The following is a 17,621-nucleotide window of genomic DNA, read 5'->3' as shown; positions in this document are numbered from 1 at the left end:
GGTGATCTTGGAGGTCTCTTCCAACCTAGATGATTCGTGATTCTGATTCTGTGAAATGGTTTAGTGGAAGACTTGGTAGTATTAGGTCAGAGATTGGGCTAGGTGATCTAGGAGGTCTCTTCCAAGCTGGGTGATTTTGTGATTACGTGACTTTTCCATTTCACCTCACTTTGGGAGTGGGAAAAGAAAATCAGTACTCTGTTGAAATTTTAGGTAGGATAAGGAAGATGTAGATGTGTCTCTCCTTTACAAATACAAATTCTGTATTCAAGGCTGCATGAAAACTTTTGTCCTTTGAAACCTTTGCTATAATTTTTCATACTACCTTTAAAATTCCAGAAGTAAGAGCTGAAAAAACAAATAATGGGTAGAAGTTTTGGAATTTCACTCCTATGTGGTCTCCTTGTGAAGTAATTGCTTCTTTGGCTGTACAGTTTTCATGATGGTTGTTTGACTTTTTTTAAAACAGAAGTAATATATGATTGGAAGATGGGCAGGTAGCTGATTTTTTTTGCAGATTTGCACGATTTCAAATATTAGAGAAATTCCTGTTTTCCAAACAAACTCATTGCTAAAAGTAGAAATTATTAAGGCTGATTTTTTCCATAAACTTTTAAAAAATGTCCTCTGACTGCTATTGAAGAACATCTCAAAATTTATTCAGAGTTTTTTTCCATATATTTAAAAATATTTTCCATAATTATTACTTGAATGTTAGGAGCTAGGATCTAATAAAAATAGTTAAAGCTGGTGCAAAATTTAGCTTCCCAAATTAGCTTCAAAATTCTGGATGTAAAATGAACTGTTTTCTTTAAACATTACATCCAAAGGGTATTTCTTTTGTATTCTCTTCCTGCAGCATGCCGGCATGCCTTTTATCCTTCTGAAGGACACACAGATTTTCCTTTTTTTATGGAGGTCTTTTTTTTTTTTTTTTTTTTTTTTTTTTAAACAAACTAACTAACATACTTTGGATTTCACAGAATCACAGAACTGTAGGGGTTGGAAGGGACCTCGAAAGATCATCCGGTCCAACCCTTCTGCCAAAGCAGGGTTCTTAGAGAAGGCTGCCCCAGTAGGTGTCCAGATGCACCTTGAATATCTCCAGGGAAGGAGACTCCACAACCTCCCTGGGCAGCCTGTTCCAGTGCTCCATTGCCCTCACTGTGAAGAAGTGCTATTTGAAATATCGATACTGTTGTATTCAAATTTGAACTAGCAAACTTTCCTGGACAGACTAGAAATGAAATTACTTCTGTGCTATGCAGTAATCTTTGGTGCAGTCCTTATCACAGTTTGTGGAAAGAAAAAAAAAATCTCAAACTAAATTACACTTCGTGCCTGTTGGCCACCAGAGGGAGCCAATATAAACCCAATGACAATTGCAAAACATTTTTCAATTGTGAACAAATATTGTTTACACATTGGAAGGAGACTTCATAAAGTATCTTATAGTCTATATTGCATTATACATAAATTTTAAGGGGAACAGATGTGAAAACATAGGAGTTTCTCCTCTAATTTAGTAACCTCATTCCAGTGGAGCCCAATATCAGATTGTTCAGATAGGGAAATGGTACTTTCATGAGGCTTGTTTGTACTAACATCTGAAAACTATAAATAGACTGGGAATAAGAAGTAGAGCTACATGTTTATTTTTCATTGCAATGTTTTTGGATAAAATGCCAACTTTTTCGCTGCAATGGAAAAAAATGTAAATCTTCTGCTTAAGAAGCAAGGACACCCCATGCATTACTTCTAATTTTTCCAGTTCTGTATCATTGCAAAAAAAACCACAAATGTTTCTGTATTGTGACTTTGTATCATTTATATCCTGAAGTGTTAAGACTCTTGTCCTAGGTGGTATAAATATAGATGTTTCTCTTTTTCATATATTTTTTTCTCCTTTCCTAGTTTTTTTGTACTTGTGTACCTCAGCCATGTTCTTCATGTCCTGAAAAAATTTTCCTTTTGACTTTTTTTTTTTTTTTGCTTTTGGGTAGGTGTGAATATCTGAGTGACCAACCTCTTTATTTCCTCTATTATTTATTTATTCACTTTAATCAATACATACCATGCTAGGTTTTCATTGGCATGACTGACATGACAGTGTCATTAAATTTGGCTTCTCCAGAGTCCTGTATGTTACTGCACCTTTGGACGCTGTGCTTCTGTTCTGATGTGTTGCCAAATTAAAGCTCCTTTTCTTCTGTCATTCTTTTCTCCTGATGTGCAAAGGAATTCGAATAAATATATTGTGTTCCAGGGATCAGCCCATTATACGAAGTGATTTGGAGCATTTACAGTCCATGCAAGAATGTTTGTGTGGAAACTATTTCATTCCTCCACGTAGATGAGAGTCATAGCAACAGTGCTTAGCATGGCACTGAGGAATGAATAATTAAAAAAGACTTTAACTGGCCCAGGAAAGACATGGATGCTACTCCTCTGCACCCTGTGGCAGGGAGAGGCTTTTCCAGGGGGTGATACAAGGCCCAGCTGAAGTCAGTTGTGGACATCCCCCTTCCTGTGTATTTCTTCCGATTTGGGTGATGCTTCTCAGTGTGTGAGGAGTCGATGACTGTCACCAGATGGCATGGAGGCGGGTTGGTGTATCAGTCACTTTGATGGAGGGCATTTGCCTCCTGTCGCATGAATCAGAGGGAATTTGGCATTTGTGGCTGCTTCAGGATAATAGTATTAAAATGGAGATCCATTCACCTCTTTTCTGTAGGTGGTAATCGTAGAAACAGATTTTACTTTAGGAAGGGCATCTCCCAGCTGTCACCCTACAGGGTTCTGTGCTTGTGCCATCTCTATCACTGTGTGCCAGTAGTTGCTGGGCATACGTCCTAAACACATCGAGACATGGGCAGTTGTGCAAGCTGCATGCATTGGTTTATGGAGCTGGGGGTCTCACCAACGTGTGTCACATCAAGCTTCAGGTGCTGCTGCTGCCTCCAGGATGGTGTTTGAGATTGATGGTGAGCCCTGCATCACTCCCAAGGAGGCTGAGAGATGATCTTCTTCCTCAGGACATAGAGGGGCAGGGGCATCTGATCTAAATCCTCCATGTTAGTTAAAAATAGAGCAGCGTTACTTTGCTGGAATATTGTGATGTGAATTTATTCCTGAAGCTGAAATTTGGCCGAGTGGCATGGATAAAGGGCCTGGCTGGAACTGGCTTTACTTTTGCAGATGTCTTTACAAGTTGTGAACAGTATTTTCCATGTATCATACAGTATTTTCTATGCTGTAGTCTATAAATTGTTCCATAATAAGTAGAGTTTCAGATTACAAGGATCCAGATTATATTCTTTGTTATTTTACTTGAAAATTTTATGGCAGATGGCCTTAGAACTTCTGTGAGATGTTCACAGTGGTCTATGGCCTAGAAAGTTTGGAAGCCACTACTGTATCTTTTAATCCAAAAAATTAAATTATATAAAGTATTTCATACTTGGACTTTGTTTCTCATCCAGCTAAAAAAAATACTGTTGTGTGCTTCAGAATAAATAATTCAATGCAATTTTAAAATTCTGCAGGAATGGCTACAATTGTGTTTAGGAAGCCTAGGGTACTTAAAAATAGAGGAATTCTGATTCCCACGGGAACAGAAATATGAATCCTATTATATATATGTCTCACTGTAACTGATATCTGTAGAGCAGCATTGCTTTTTATTTGTTGTTCTAAAATATCAGTATGGTTTTCCATCAAACACAGCAATGATTTGTTTTTTTCAGAAACACTTTGATTAGGTTAAAAATCAAAACAAGTAGAAAAAGCCTTTCTTCACTGTAATTGGAGGACAGAAAACTGAAGAATGCAGAAATTAAGGTGACTGCTCTGCAGGCTTGTTGCTTGAAGTGATCTTCACCATTTTGTTACAAAACGAATGCTTATTGGTATGAAGTGAAAAGCATCCTGTTGTGCAGCCATGGCCTGTATATCTTTTTGGCACATGAAACTGCCTGCACTGAGGTGCTGACTTACAAGTTTCATCATCTTGGAGGCTGACTGGGGCTGGCATTAAGTTTTCTTTTTGATGAGACATCTTCAAATGTCATCATCTTCATCATTCCTAATGCATCAGTTGAGTGTTACAGCACATTAAAGATGTAGTGGAAATGTTTTGCTCTTTGTAAGTGAATTTAGAGTGCAGCTGTTTGTTTATTTATAGAGATGCTCATTGGGGCAGTGAGTCAAAATGTATTAGATGTGGCAAAGACGAGTGCTGCCACATGCAGACCCCCTCGTGTACAGTGGATCTTCAGTGCTGGTTTGTTTGTGAGGGTAAGTACATGAGCATTATGTATTCATTATCTTAATAATTGTGTATGCATGACTGACAGGCATAATACATGACAACGTTGTGGAAAAACAGGATATAGTACAGACCTTCCTGATCAGAAACCCAATATAAATGTCAGCCTCTTGTGCAGAGGAACATAATCTTGCCCTCAACACTAAATGTATGGAGAATGAAGCGGTGTGAGATTTAAAGTCTGTCAAATGATTGAAGAAATGCTGGGGTCTCTGTTGAAACCATGTGTGACTTCTGTCCTGCATGCCATGCTGAGAAATACAATAAAGTGCTTTTAAAGGAGCGTAGCTCCATTTTTCTTTGTCCAATTAGAAACTAGTATTTTCTGGGCACTACATGTTACCAAATTTGACTTTATTCTTAGTGTGAGCTGTCCTGATGCGAGGACAGAGTGAAGTTCATGCCAGATGGTAAGGTCACTTCAATTCCTTTCTGCCTTCTTTGTAATGCTGCACCATTCAGATACGCTGATAAATTGCGGGTAACGATTAAATATTTTTGACTTCTGCATGACGACACAATACTCATTTTTTGGAGTGCATTTACTTAAAGAACTTCTTGTCCCTACCATAGATAGAAGCATAGGTACTTACCATATGGTTACATGGAATTTTTCTTCTGTTAGTAATAATAATCAATCATGTCAAATACAATAAAATACTTCCTTTTCTCTTAGTCTGCACCAAAGGAAAAAACGTACATGAAATGGTAACATCTTTGATGTGCCGGTGCTTTTTTTTTCAAGATTTAGATTATTATTTTTTTTTCTATTCATGTATATGCTGGTGAAGAACTGATATCAAAAAGGAGAGATGGTTGGTGATTCTTTATGTTATTTAAATTTTGACATCCCTGGCTTTATGTATGTAGAAATGAAGTAGTGTTTCCAATCCAAGACATGTACTCCATACAGTTTGGTGATCACTATAGTGAAACTGGTCTACCAGTTTTAAATTGCTTATCTTGACATAGCAATATTTGTGAATGGAAAAAAGGGGAATAAATATGAATGCAACCACAAGGCATCTGTTTTTCCTAATATTGCCCTGTCCACAGTTGTGCTGGAATTGACAGGAGTTAACAGAGCATCTATGGACAATTCCAGAAGGAGTCGTAGCGCCTGACTGAAGGGAGCCATTTTGTTACTGTCACCTGTGTTTCAATAACTCCTCCAAGACCTGGCAGCCATTGATGCTGCTGCCCAAAGTGGCGCTGCCCTGACCTGCGTGACAGCACACCTCTCAATGCAGCCGATATGCTGATAGCCTTACATGATATGCTTACTTCTAATCCAGACCCATTTCCCAGCCCAGCTCCCTGAGCCACCACATGGACACTTGACCTGTGTGGAATGCCTATGGATGGTCTGGCCAGACAAGCCACTGGCAAGGTTGGGGAGCTGCTGCATGACCCAACACATGTACTTAGCGGTCCTTGCGTGCATTTTCTTGACACGTTTGATACACTCTGCTGAAAAAAAAATACTTCCTTGCTTGGAATGTAATTGCAATACGAGCATTTCAGGAGTAATACAATGGTACGGAAAAGTGTGTCTATGTAATACCTGTTTTAACATGTATGCGTGGTGTGTTCTAGTCCAAGGAGGGAAAATCCCTGTAGGCTGAGGGGTGTTTCTGGTTTACTGAGGATAGTCTCTTCAGGCAATAGAAAAAAAGAAAAAGCCAAAAGCTACCTGTAGTAGGCAGCTCAGAGCAGGAACCCAACGTGGCCGCACCAAATGGCCGTCTGAGGGAGCCTGATTCTGTCCATTGCCTACCGAGGGAGCCTAAACTGAATCTGCTCCATGCAGTTGGCTTCTGGGACAACCTCCTGGCTTTCAGACCCAGGTGGTAGATGGGTGGTATATGTGCCCTGCTGACAGTAAATTAGTTACCAGGTGGGTATCATCTGCTTCTTCCAGCTAGAGCAGAAGTAATGCCAGTGGTAAGAAGTGCTGGGGGTTCAGGTGAGCACCAGATTAAAAAGACTGCCATTTATTAGTGTAATATCTAGTTTTGTCAAGCTGTGGCCTTTTGATTAGTAAGGATGTTTTTGTTAGACTGGTGAATTATCATTTTAGTCAGTATTTCTCTTCTTGCTCTTATTTTGCATTTTTCTGCAGTGCACTAAGGAGATTAATTTGAGAGGTATATTCTCAATCTGCCAACCAAGTCTCCTTCTGACCAGCAATACAAGTATAAATGCTACCGATGTGTTTTTGGTTTTGTTTTTTCTTTAATTCCCTGTATCAATTTGGCTGCTAGTTTGCATGCTGTGTAAACTCAAACTCCTTCTGCATATGTTGTATGTGTGAAACATGCTACAAATTAGTCAATTAATTGTGGCCAGCATTTGTAGGCTATCAGAGGTTCATTTGAATTTTTTACAAGCATTTCATATACCTTAGAAGTCAAACTGCAACTGAAACATTTGTGCACATCCATGGATTGTTAAGGTTACACGCTGTTGATGGCATCTCTTGAATAAAAGCTAGCTATGCTGGGAGGCTTAATGTGCAGGAAATGTCAATGCATGCTTTTTTCCCCTGTATGTGTGATGGGTTGAATGTGCAAGGTGGAGGAGGAAAGGGTAGTAGGAAAGGGCAGTAGAAACACTTTCACAATTTAGCTTCCTACATTCTGGAATTAACAGAGCTATGTGGTTGTAAAGATTTCCAACGAAAATCCTCTTTGCTGTCTAAAATGGTTTGTTTGTCTTCCTAAGACACAGAACCTCTAATGAGGTGACTTAGTGAAAGTGTTTTGTTGGTCTCTTTGTGAGGATTTAGAATCACCAGGACGTATCTGCCTGGGATTTCATGGACAGAAATGTATGGGAATGCACAGGAAATCAGAAAACTTCAACTAGCAGCAAATGTGGTGGAAAGCAGCCTCTGAATGAAGAGCAGCAAGTCTGGCACATCCTAAATAAATGAGATAGTTTTAAACTAACAGTATCGGAGAAAAAGAGATCATTTTCCTGTATAAATAATACTAAAGAATATACTGTATTTATAAATTATTATTGAAGATATAGTTCAGAAACAGAAGAAAACTTACATCATCACAAGAACAGAAATATTAAAGTATTGTAGTGTTTATTGAATAGAATTTGTATAAAATCGCAGCTTTTACATTTTGTTTTTTTTTCATGGTGAATGCATAGGAGGTAAGATTCCCACTTAAATCAATAAAACTTCATTTTTTATTTCATTTAGAAAGCCATTGATGCAAAGCACTACTTTTGTTTGTATGTGTTTTTGTTCTAGTTGTTCTCCAACATTAAAGATGGTGAAAGCTTCCAGTTGTTTGAGCAAGGTCATCGCACTGCACACAAGCAAGAGTGTCACACCATGGAGGCAGTGAGGCTGGTGGAGTTCAACCTGAAGCAAGTGCTCACAAAGCTCATGACTCACATCTTTGGTGATGGTAGGTTCTTGCACCTTTTTTCCTGGCGTGCTGGTAGCTGTGGGCATCCATAGTTTTGAGAAAGATTTTGCTGCATAACAAAAATGGGAGACTTAAGGAGGGGAGACATTGACAGCTGGTATTCTGAAATAGTCATATGCGTTTGTTATTTTGGGAGTCCTCAGCCATATTCTTTATTTACTTATTTGTCCTAAGGTTTGTCTAAGAGTTCCATTCAAGTGTCTTTTAATTTTTAATTGGTCTTTCAGCTGTAGTCAGCATTTTTTTTTTTAACACTATTATGTGTGCACCTTATAAAATTATTGAACACAGCCCAACACATCACACGCTCGTCTCCTGATTTTCCTGAATAGTGGTGCGCACAACACTGTGAGCCAAGTGTTGGTGAAGAGATCTTAGTTACGCCAGTGTGTCAAGGTAACATAGCAGGCATGAATACAGATAGAGACACATGTCTGTTCCAACTACATGCTCTCATCTGGCAGCATGGAGCTTGGCAGGAGGAGGTGTACATATGTGCATGTGTTGCTTTGGTATGTATGACCGCAGCGTGCACTTACCTCTTCCCTCACATGAATAAATAAAACTTTGCAGCTGGGGGGAGACAGTGTTTGCTAAGTTCGCACCAAGATGAAAAATAATTATTGTTTGGTACTTAGAGTGGACTGAGAAAGGGTAATGAATGTCTGTGTATAAGAATGAAATATCCTCTCCTCAGAAATACCTGCTTTTGGTTTCAGTAGCTGCTGAATTTATAAATGGCCTGAGTTAAAATTGCTGCCCTAATGCTATTTCCTGGCAAAGAGGCTGCTCTTCTGAACTGATTCATTTTTCTGTTGAGGAAATACTGGATAGCATTAGAATGCATGGAGAATGCTGGCTACTTTCAAAGCTCTTTTAAGATGCCCACTGAATTTAGAGCAGTAGTTCCAAGAGTGGATTGATGATGGTAACAAGTCCTGTCTATGACTCTGAGTATTTCCTGATATTCTAAAGGAGAATATACAGCAAGAGAAACTTTTAACAGCTTTTGTTTTATCCTGCCTGGACAGAATTTTTTTAGGTTCCTGAGCTCAGTTTTTCATGTGGTTGTATTTAACAGCATGTGTATTTGACTTAACAGCAGCCTTTTGAAACATATAAAATTAGGATCAAAGTGAGCAATTGGAAGAATGGCATTTTTAGATGAACCTCAGATGCTAAGGATGTTGTTGAAACAAGCAATTCTTAGGCACTATTAGTTATATTTGCAACTGTAGTGACATCCCTCCCTAGCTGTTGACAGATGCAGCACTTTAAGACTTTAAGCTTTAGTATGTTGGCTATTATTAATTTTTTCAGAGCCCACATGTTAGCTAGGAAGACATAATAAAAGTTATACAGACTGAAAGTAGATGCCTTCCTCTTACTGTAGGGATTTTCTATGTCTATATCCACACTATTTTTCCTGAAAAAGACAAGATATATAATGATTTAAATATGATTGTCTTTCTTTTTTTGCCCCATACCCACCCCCCTTGTAAATGTGATGCTATCTCTCCTTCATTTTCTTGATCTCGTAAGCTGTCAATAAAAACAGGGAAGTAATACTCAAATAAGTAAACTTCATACCAGGCACTAGACATACAAGATGAGTGCAATGCAAGTGACCTGAGGCACACAAATTTATATTTTGACACCCACCGTCTTTATTTTTTTTTTTTCACTTTACTTTACTTTTAATTAATTTTGTGTCTCGTCTCTCTGATGCATCCCATGAAGTCTCATTAACTTGTATGTGTCCAATTTGTATGGTTGGTCCCCATCTCAGCCCTCCTCTACTATTGGTGGTTTGCCATTTCTGCCATTTCTTTGTAGTTGCTTCTTGATGTAGAGGTTTGGGGGCTGACTTCAGCTGTGAAGGCCAAAGTAAAAAAGGCCCTGAGTATCTCAGCCTTTTTTTCTTCTGCTCGTTATTGACTTACATACAGAAGGTTCCTTGTTATTTGCGACATCCCAAACCAGTTAAAGCTCCAGCTGGGCTTTTGCCTTTCTAGCAGCATCTGTGCATGCCCAAGTAGTATTTGTTTGCATTTTCTGGGAGTCTGTCCCTTTTTCCATCTCTTGTATGCTTTTTATTTGCATTTGGGCTCACTACATAGCTTACTGTTTAACCAGGCTGTTTTCATGTTTTGACAGCTTTTTTTTATTTTTAATTTTATTTTGCTACTTGTCCTCCTCACGCCCCTTAGGATCTTAAACTCTGCAATCTTATGAACACTGTAGTCAAGGGTGCTTTTGACAGTAAAGTCTCTGACTAGGTCGTCTTTATTTATAAGGAGTAGGTCCAGGTTACTTGCCTGTTATTAAGTAAATGTGTTGTATTATCTTCCCCAGGTATACTGGTTTCCAAGGACCCATTTCCAAACCAATTCTCATTCTGTTTTTTGCTTACACTTTCAATCTTTATCCCCTTTTGATCTTTATCCCGTTTGTATTATTTTTAGTGTTTGCTGCAAATCCTAGTTGTCTTATAATAAACACACATAACTAGCAAGCCGTTGCTGTCATTTTTATCCCATTAGGGAAGTCCCTGTTTTTACAACAATTTTTTTTTCATAATGAGGGGTGTGAAACTCCCTATAAAATTTAAACAAACAAAACTCTCCCAAATCTATGTCTAGAAACATAGATTTCTTTCTATTGCTACAGCTGTAGAAACAATATTTTACCTGTTGGGATATACAGAAAGAAGGAAAGCGTGGCCTTTGAAACATTGGACACATGTTCCTCTTAATGTATTGCTTGTTTGGGTCTTCAGGAAGCACACACTCATGTGTGAAGAGGCTTGCACTGATTTGGTCTTCCGTTGAGGAAATGCCAACGTGGAGGTGGAAAGGGCTCGCAAGTACTGCAGCCCACAGCAGTCTCGGGTGCAAGCTGCTGTGCTTTGCATGTCTCCCGTGACAACACAGGTGTCTCGCCGAGGGCAGTGGCTCACACCTGCCCAGGTGGAACACGGTACGCCCAGGTGTATTTGGGGTGTTTCCAGGTGGTTGATAAGTGCTTCTCAGACTTTCATCCTATTTCTTGTAAGATGACAGCCTTTATGAATGTAGCTCTTATCCTCCTGGGCGAACTAAAGGAACTGAGCAGTGGGGATTTTGGAAAGCAAAGAGATTTGTGGTGAGGGTCAGCTGCCTTGTCAAGTTAAGTTGCAAAGGTTTTTGAGCTCAAAGCTAATCATACTGATTTCTCATGTGTTGGTTGAAAGTCTGTCCCTAAATATATTCATTTTGTCTTGTAGTATTTTCATTAGATTCTCCTCAATATAATTTTCTTTTTCTGGTTCACTATTGTCATATTTACCTAAAAAATTCCTAGGAACCTGTAAGAGAAGGTGGGAAGATGAGTAGTGCTGTATTTTAATTAACAGTTCTGCTATTGTTAGTTGTCATCGAACAGCCACTCAATGTCATTTAAATGAAACACATTGCTCTCCTCTTTCTTTTTCGCTCCTGTACTGATATCTCTGTAGAGTGCATTGACGCTGACAATTTACATTGGCAATTTATATTAGCTGAGTTAGAGGTGTGGGCTACTCAGCAGTTGACCTCTCTGGTGGCCCCAACTCAATGCTTTCTGTTCTCCCTTGCCTCCCTCTTGCACAGCTTTCCTCTCTCTCCCACAGACTCCTTCTCTAAATATAATCCTCACAGCAACAGAGAGAACTTCTGGTCAGCAAAGACCATCTGGGTCTCTGGCTTTGTTGCTTCTACACCATGGTGTAGCAATAGACCGCTTTGATGTGTTGGTTGCTTTCTTTTATTTTTTAGTGCCTTTGGTGAAGCCTTTTTCATCATGAGACTCAATTAGACTAGCACTGACAGATACTTGTTTAGTTTAGTATCTGATAAGACCATTACTTCTGAGTGCAAGTTAGGACCAATTTCCTACCTGGATTCACTACTTAGAAATAACAATAACTATTAAATCTTTCCTTCCTCATAGGAGATGCAATACTTAGGTTGCTAACATACATGTGCCCACTGGAAGGACTCCTTCCCATGGACATCGTGAGGCTGAGCTAATATAAATAATCCCTTGTAACTAGTGAAATTACTGATTTTGTATCCAGTGATCAGACACTGTTTAGATTCTGCATTGTGCTCTGTTAAGTGCACCCCTGGTTTTTAGGTCAGATACGCATCTCTCGGCCTCCTCAAATGTCTAGAAAAGATATTTTTTTGCCAGGACAGCTGTAGGCTTTGTATTAAGAAATATATAAGGCCTAATCAAGTAAATTATGTGGTACTACAGAAAGCATGATCTTCATAGTCCTTTAAGTCTTTAGTGTTTTAATGTTCTGAGTGTGAGCAATGTCCTTTAATCCTTGGGAATATGCTCAGTACCAAGACAATATTTTGTCTAAATAATAAACATAACCATTTATTCTGTGATTCTCTATGGAGCGGCTTAATCTTGCTGAAGGCTGAGTACCCCCTGCTTTTCATTAGAGTCTTTCAGAAGCAGATGACACAAAGAAGACTTTGCAGAAGTATTCCTGGGTGTCCTGACTACTGGAAAGATAAAATTACTGTGTCATATGGGTTTAGCTGTTAATTTAGAGAGCAGAATGAAGGTGAGAGTTATTTCTTCCTTGTGAATTTGTTTTATTCTTTTTTTTTTCATATTTACATTTAAAATGAGTGTCCCTTAAGAAAAGTACTTAGAAGTCTTAAAACTCAAAAAAAAAAAAAAAAAAAAAACAAAAAAAAAAACAAAAACCAAACAACCCACTTTATTTTTTTCATCTTTTAAAATTTAATTAAGAATGAAAAGCAGATAGTGTCTTTTTTCCTGAGCTTCGTTTTAAAGTAATTAGATGATTAAAAAGAAACCACACAGTCGGAATGTTGTTTCTGAACATCAAACTACTTGAAATTCCGTGGCATTCTTGCTGCAGTTGCAAATTTCGCAATCTAAATGAAAATATTTTGTGTGTGTAGCTTCACAGTGAATGCAGAATTGTACAGCCCTAGGATTAAAAATGCATTTGTACAAAGATTGTGAAATTAAACTGTTTTCCACATATGCTGTTGTATACACGACTCTTTTTTCACCTATGTATTTTTTTTTTTACCATTATGTACACAAAAACACTGTATGGTGATTGATTGCTGTAAGTCATAGTATAGTTCTAAATGGTATAATTGCTAATACTTCCAATATTTTAATTCTGTGTGTAAAATTATCAAAGCACTTCTTTATAATGTATAAACTTTCCGAGGTTAAATTTTAAGAGGGAGAAGAAAATTTAGAAGTACCAATGTGTTTGTTTTGAAACCTGCCACTGGATTTGAAAGTTCATTACATCCAAAAAAGTACCTTGTAACTGTCAGGTCTTTTAGGTTTGGCTGTACCTACATGCTTTTGTTGTAACTTGCTGTTTCTGTAGCCACATCTAATGTTTCAGAAATGATCAAAGAAAATCTAATTCCCGAGGCTACAGCAAATGTTTTGATTTGAAAAACTCTCAATATAAATCATGGGTTTTCACACTAAGTTCCTTTTATGAAACAAAGCCCCCAAACCAAACCAGCGGTGTTAACAGTTGCCATCACCCAAACAACCTTTGCTCTGCCCTTTGTTTTCAGAACTGGGCCTGCCTGATGTTAATGAGCGTCCTGCTGGTTAGAATTCGGGTTAGCTGAAGGGAAGGATGGTCTTGGGGTTAAGGCATTGCGCAGAGGATTAGCAGTTTAATTCTCTTCTGAATTTTTATGGTTCATGTTTCCGAAACCTTTTTTTCCTGGCAACTAATGGCTAGAGAAAAATCTTTAGCAACAAACTGCTTGTGTAAATGATTACAAGAACTAAAACCCATCAAATATAATGAGGGCCTTGACTACAGCCCTGCATTTGACAGTGCTGTAGACCTTGCCCTCTTCTGGCTCCACTGCTCTGCAATGTCAGGTGGTTCCCATCTCTCCTCAGTGGGACATGAGATGTGGGGAGGAGAGGGAATTAGCAAGTGTCCCTGCACTCTTGCACTTCAGATCCACGCAAAGTTTAAAGCTGGTCTCCTGGGAGCTTCACAGGTCCGGAGTTCTCTCTGTGTGTTTGCATGTGGCATACCTAAATAATGCTGTACGTCTCTCTCTGCCTGTGTATATGTTCATATAATTTTGTGTATAGACATGCATTTTTAACACCTATATTTAAACATACACAGAAAGAATATCTCTATATTTTAAATAGGTTCTCATGAAAAAAATGGCTTGCCTAGCTGATCAGCAAAATGCAATGGAAAATTTAAGACTTAGTTTTTTCTGTGAGGAGCAGTTAGTCATTTCCTGGTGCAGAGAATAACAAAATTACTGACTTTCCAACGATCTTGGCTCATTTTCATTCTATGCCAGGTGGTTGCTAGAGTTTGACAAATGATAGATTTGGTTTCAAAGGGTGCTTGAATTGCACAAAGTGTTTTTCATATTAGGGAAGACATGGTCATTTTTTTCCACAAGTTTTAAGATTTATCGCCTTGCACAAATGTTGTAAATTAGTTTGTTTGCTATTTATTTTCTCTGGATTGCTGTAATTGGTGTCATTAGTTGAAGGGCAAGTTTTACAGATGGTTGGAGGGATGGCCTTTTATGCATACACCCTTTTTATTTATTTATTTTTTAAACACTGTTACAGGACTGCAAGTCAGATGGGTAGACTGCTACTTCCCGTTTACTCACCCTTCCTTTGAGATGGAGATCAACTTCCAAGGAGAATGGCTGGAGGTCCTGGGCTGTGGGGTCATGGAGCAACAGCTAGTTAACTCAGGTACTGAAACTCCTTTACTTCATTGACATCTCTATTAGCAAACACTTCCAGTGCAATCAGTTTCACAGCCTGAAATGCCCCCCCTCTCTCCTGGTGAGTGCAGGCATCTCTGTTAGCAGCAGCTGCCACAGCTAGTCCTCAGGTGGAAGGCAGACCTTCCATGCTGTGATTTGAGTGTAACAACTGAGTGAGCTGGAGCCTGCAAACAGAAAGCTTGTCTTTCATTTTCTGCGGTAAGGAGACAGACGGATCTCAGCTTTAAAAGGGAAACTGATGAATTAGGTTGTACATTTTTCTGACTTCCAAGAGAAGTCAAGTGCATGCACAGTTATGATTTTAAGGCATCGTGAGCAAATAGCATCCCCTAGTATTTGGAATATGAGAGTGTTCCTGTATCTCTAAAGTGTAGAAAGAGGAAAGTAACTTCAATCATCAAGTTAGTTGCTGGGTAAATGATAGGTTGCTTTTTGGTTCTGATTTTTTTCTTTTATCCTCAGATTTAAATTAGAATTATTACAGTAAAATGTCACATGACAATTTGCTTTCTAAACTTTATATATAAGTACAAGGAAGGAGAGGAGAAATTATGTTTTGTTTTGTTTTGTTTTTCTGATTATTTTCACAGTGAGAATTTAACATGCTTGTCTTGTTAGTGACAATAGGCAATTCTGCTTAAGCACAGGGCAGTGCTCAGACCTCCATCATTCAGTGTCTTTCAGTACTAGTTATTAGGTGTAGGAGCCTTCTGCAATATGATCCATTTAATTCTCACAAGCATGCTTTCTTATAGCCATAGAACACTCAGTTGATTTCATTGCAGTTGGTTTGCGAAGCTATTGTGTTTTAATGTGCTCTAAATACTTTTTTCTTGAAGTCTAAGTACGATACCTATAAACGGCCCCAGTTATTTGGCATTGCTTTATTTTCTTCAAAGCTTGCATATATCTTAATATTATTATTTTACTTTAATAAAGATGAATCCTTTTCCAGAATTTCTCACCAATGGGTTAATGCTTTATGCTAATGTACTTTATCAGGCTATTGTGTTTATGGTGTGGTAAATATAACACGGGATCTGATCAGCCTCGGAAGTGAGAGACTGCCGTGTAATATTATTTTGATCAGATGTAATATGCTAATGGCCAGACTTTCTTCTTGAAAAGCTTTTATGCTGCTCAGTTCTTATGTTTAGGTTCTTTTAATGTGTGTGAGGAGAGCTAAACTATGGCCCCAAAACAATTACTGAATGTGTTTATTTGTGTGTGTGTGTGAATGAATGTACATGAAATGCCAACGGGCAGGTTTCTACAGCAGTCAAAATTTTCAATTTAATCTGACTCAGCTCTTTCTCACCTCTCTGAATTACAGTCTTCAACATTATATCCCTTCTGCACCAAAACTCTCCTATTTATTGTAATTCTAATCTTCCAAGAAAAATGAATTTATTAATTCAAGTCTAGCTTTTGAACATCTTGTGAATTTGTATTATTAGTTGAAGAAAAAAAACAAAAACAAAAAAGGAAGATTCTTTTCCTTTATTAGCAAGATATTTTTAGACGGGTAAAACTGTTGAAGAAGTGCCAATCATTTTTCTCTTCATTTAGAAGGAGTTTCACTTTATGCAACTATGCTTTTGTTCTTCAGCTCCCTCTGGTAATTGCAAAAACACCTGGTTACAGAATCCGAGTCTAATTTATTTTTTGAACAATTTAGTGAGGAAGAAGTGTGGTCATAATTTGTGTTGGCTAACAATTATCTTATTTGATTTAAAGTAATGCTGCAGACAAGATAGTTCACGTTTTCAGTCAAGTAAGGAGTCAAACACAAGCCTTCCCTGCCTACTGCTGCTCAGAGCATTATTTTCTTTAATCCTCTTTCACAACAATTTAAAACCCCAGTAGGCATCTTTTCGTGATGAAGCCAGTTTTGCTACTAACCCATAGTTGTTTTTTTGTGCATGTGTGTTTGTGTGGTGTGGCAGCAATCTGCCTTTGCCCAAAACTGAAAATGCAGAAATCCAGAAAGAGGATTTTCTGTGGAAAAGAATGAAGGTGAAAATTGTCTTTCCTATCTCCATCTTTTTTTTTTTTTTTTTTTTTTCCTCCCTATTAGGACTTGAGTATCCTCTAAAACTATCTTGAAGAGAAGTGTTTTCTTAATACTTATCTGCTACCTTTAGAATGTCTCTAATTCTTCTAGTATCCAGTCAATAGGTATTAACTATTACTCTGGTCCCATCTTTGACACACCTAAGCTTTAGTTTTAAAGACTTCAGTTTTAAACCAGTACAGATCAGCAAGGAATAAGATCTTTATCAAACTAGGGAAGGAGGCCTGGCACTTCCAAAGAGCTCTTTTCTTTCACTTTTTCTTCCAGGTACTGCCTGTTCACCTTTATAGGAGGCAGTGCTATTTTCAGTCAATAGAGATTTCCAAACAAAAAACTCTAAGGTGGACTACTTGGAAGGAGTACAGTAATATAGGTGTGTAATATATTTATAGAAAAACACTAGTTGGGGGGGGGGGGGGGGCCATTTTTCCCTGATAACAGAATTCTTCAACTACAGGTGAATATCACATTGCCTAACATTATGTATCTATCTTCAGTTCTCTGACTCACCCTACAGGTGTATTTCCCCTGACCAGGGAGTAAATGCTGGTGCCTACACCTCCCTGCTCTGTATCTTTCCATTGTCAGGAATAGGCACTGCAAATTGCCTCTTCCCATCTCAATCTCTTCATGGGCTCTACGAGAAAACACCTCAGTAGGACTGAATGAAAGAGAAGCATTACTCATTTTTGGCTGGCTAAACTTGTGCTGAAGGAGTATTTCACTCTTTGTGTGCCAGTTTACCAGGTAAACGCAGAAAGATCTTTCTATGGTGTGCTGCACAGCTTGGAGATAATAAAAAAAAATGGAGAATAAGCTGATAAATTTGCAGATTTTTTTTTTATTATTTTTTATTTTTTGGTGATCTGTATCATTTCTAGTATCTTGCAGGTTTGGATTTTTGTTTTATGATTATATGATTTTTGTTTTGGTCTTTGCTTGAT

At 38.2% G+C, this 17,621-nt stretch overlaps 1 protein-coding gene across 4 annotated transcripts in view; it reads left to right on the top strand.

Moving 5' to 3' along the window:
- FARS2 (phenylalanyl-tRNA synthetase 2, mitochondrial) overlaps positions 1-17,621 on the top strand; it is a 265,221-nt gene that overhangs the window by 52,823 nt on the left and 194,777 nt on the right. For 2 of the 4 annotated variants that reach the window (XM_035316398.1, XM_035316396.1), the window contains exons 1-3: positions 3,902-4,296; positions 7,596-7,755; positions 14,437-14,568. In XM_035316398.1, the coding sequence (XP_035172289.1) occupies positions 4,186-4,296; positions 7,596-7,755; positions 14,437-14,568 (403 nt within the window). In that variant the 5' untranslated portion in view covers positions 3,902-4,185. Of the gene's footprint in view, positions 1-3,879; positions 4,297-7,595; positions 7,756-14,436; positions 14,569-17,621 lie in introns of those variants that run through there. The other 2 variants (XM_035316395.1, XM_035316399.1) reach the window with 2 other exon arrangements.

The sequence above is a fragment of the Oxyura jamaicensis genome, chromosome 2, assembly GCF_011077185.1.
Source record: "Oxyura jamaicensis isolate SHBP4307 breed ruddy duck chromosome 2, BPBGC_Ojam_1.0, whole genome shotgun sequence".
Classification (NCBI taxonomy): Eukaryota; Metazoa; Chordata; class Aves; order Anseriformes; family Anatidae; genus Oxyura; species Oxyura jamaicensis.
The sequence above is the reverse complement of the archived record's forward strand: the minus strand, read 5'-3'. Positions and strand labels throughout refer to the sequence as shown.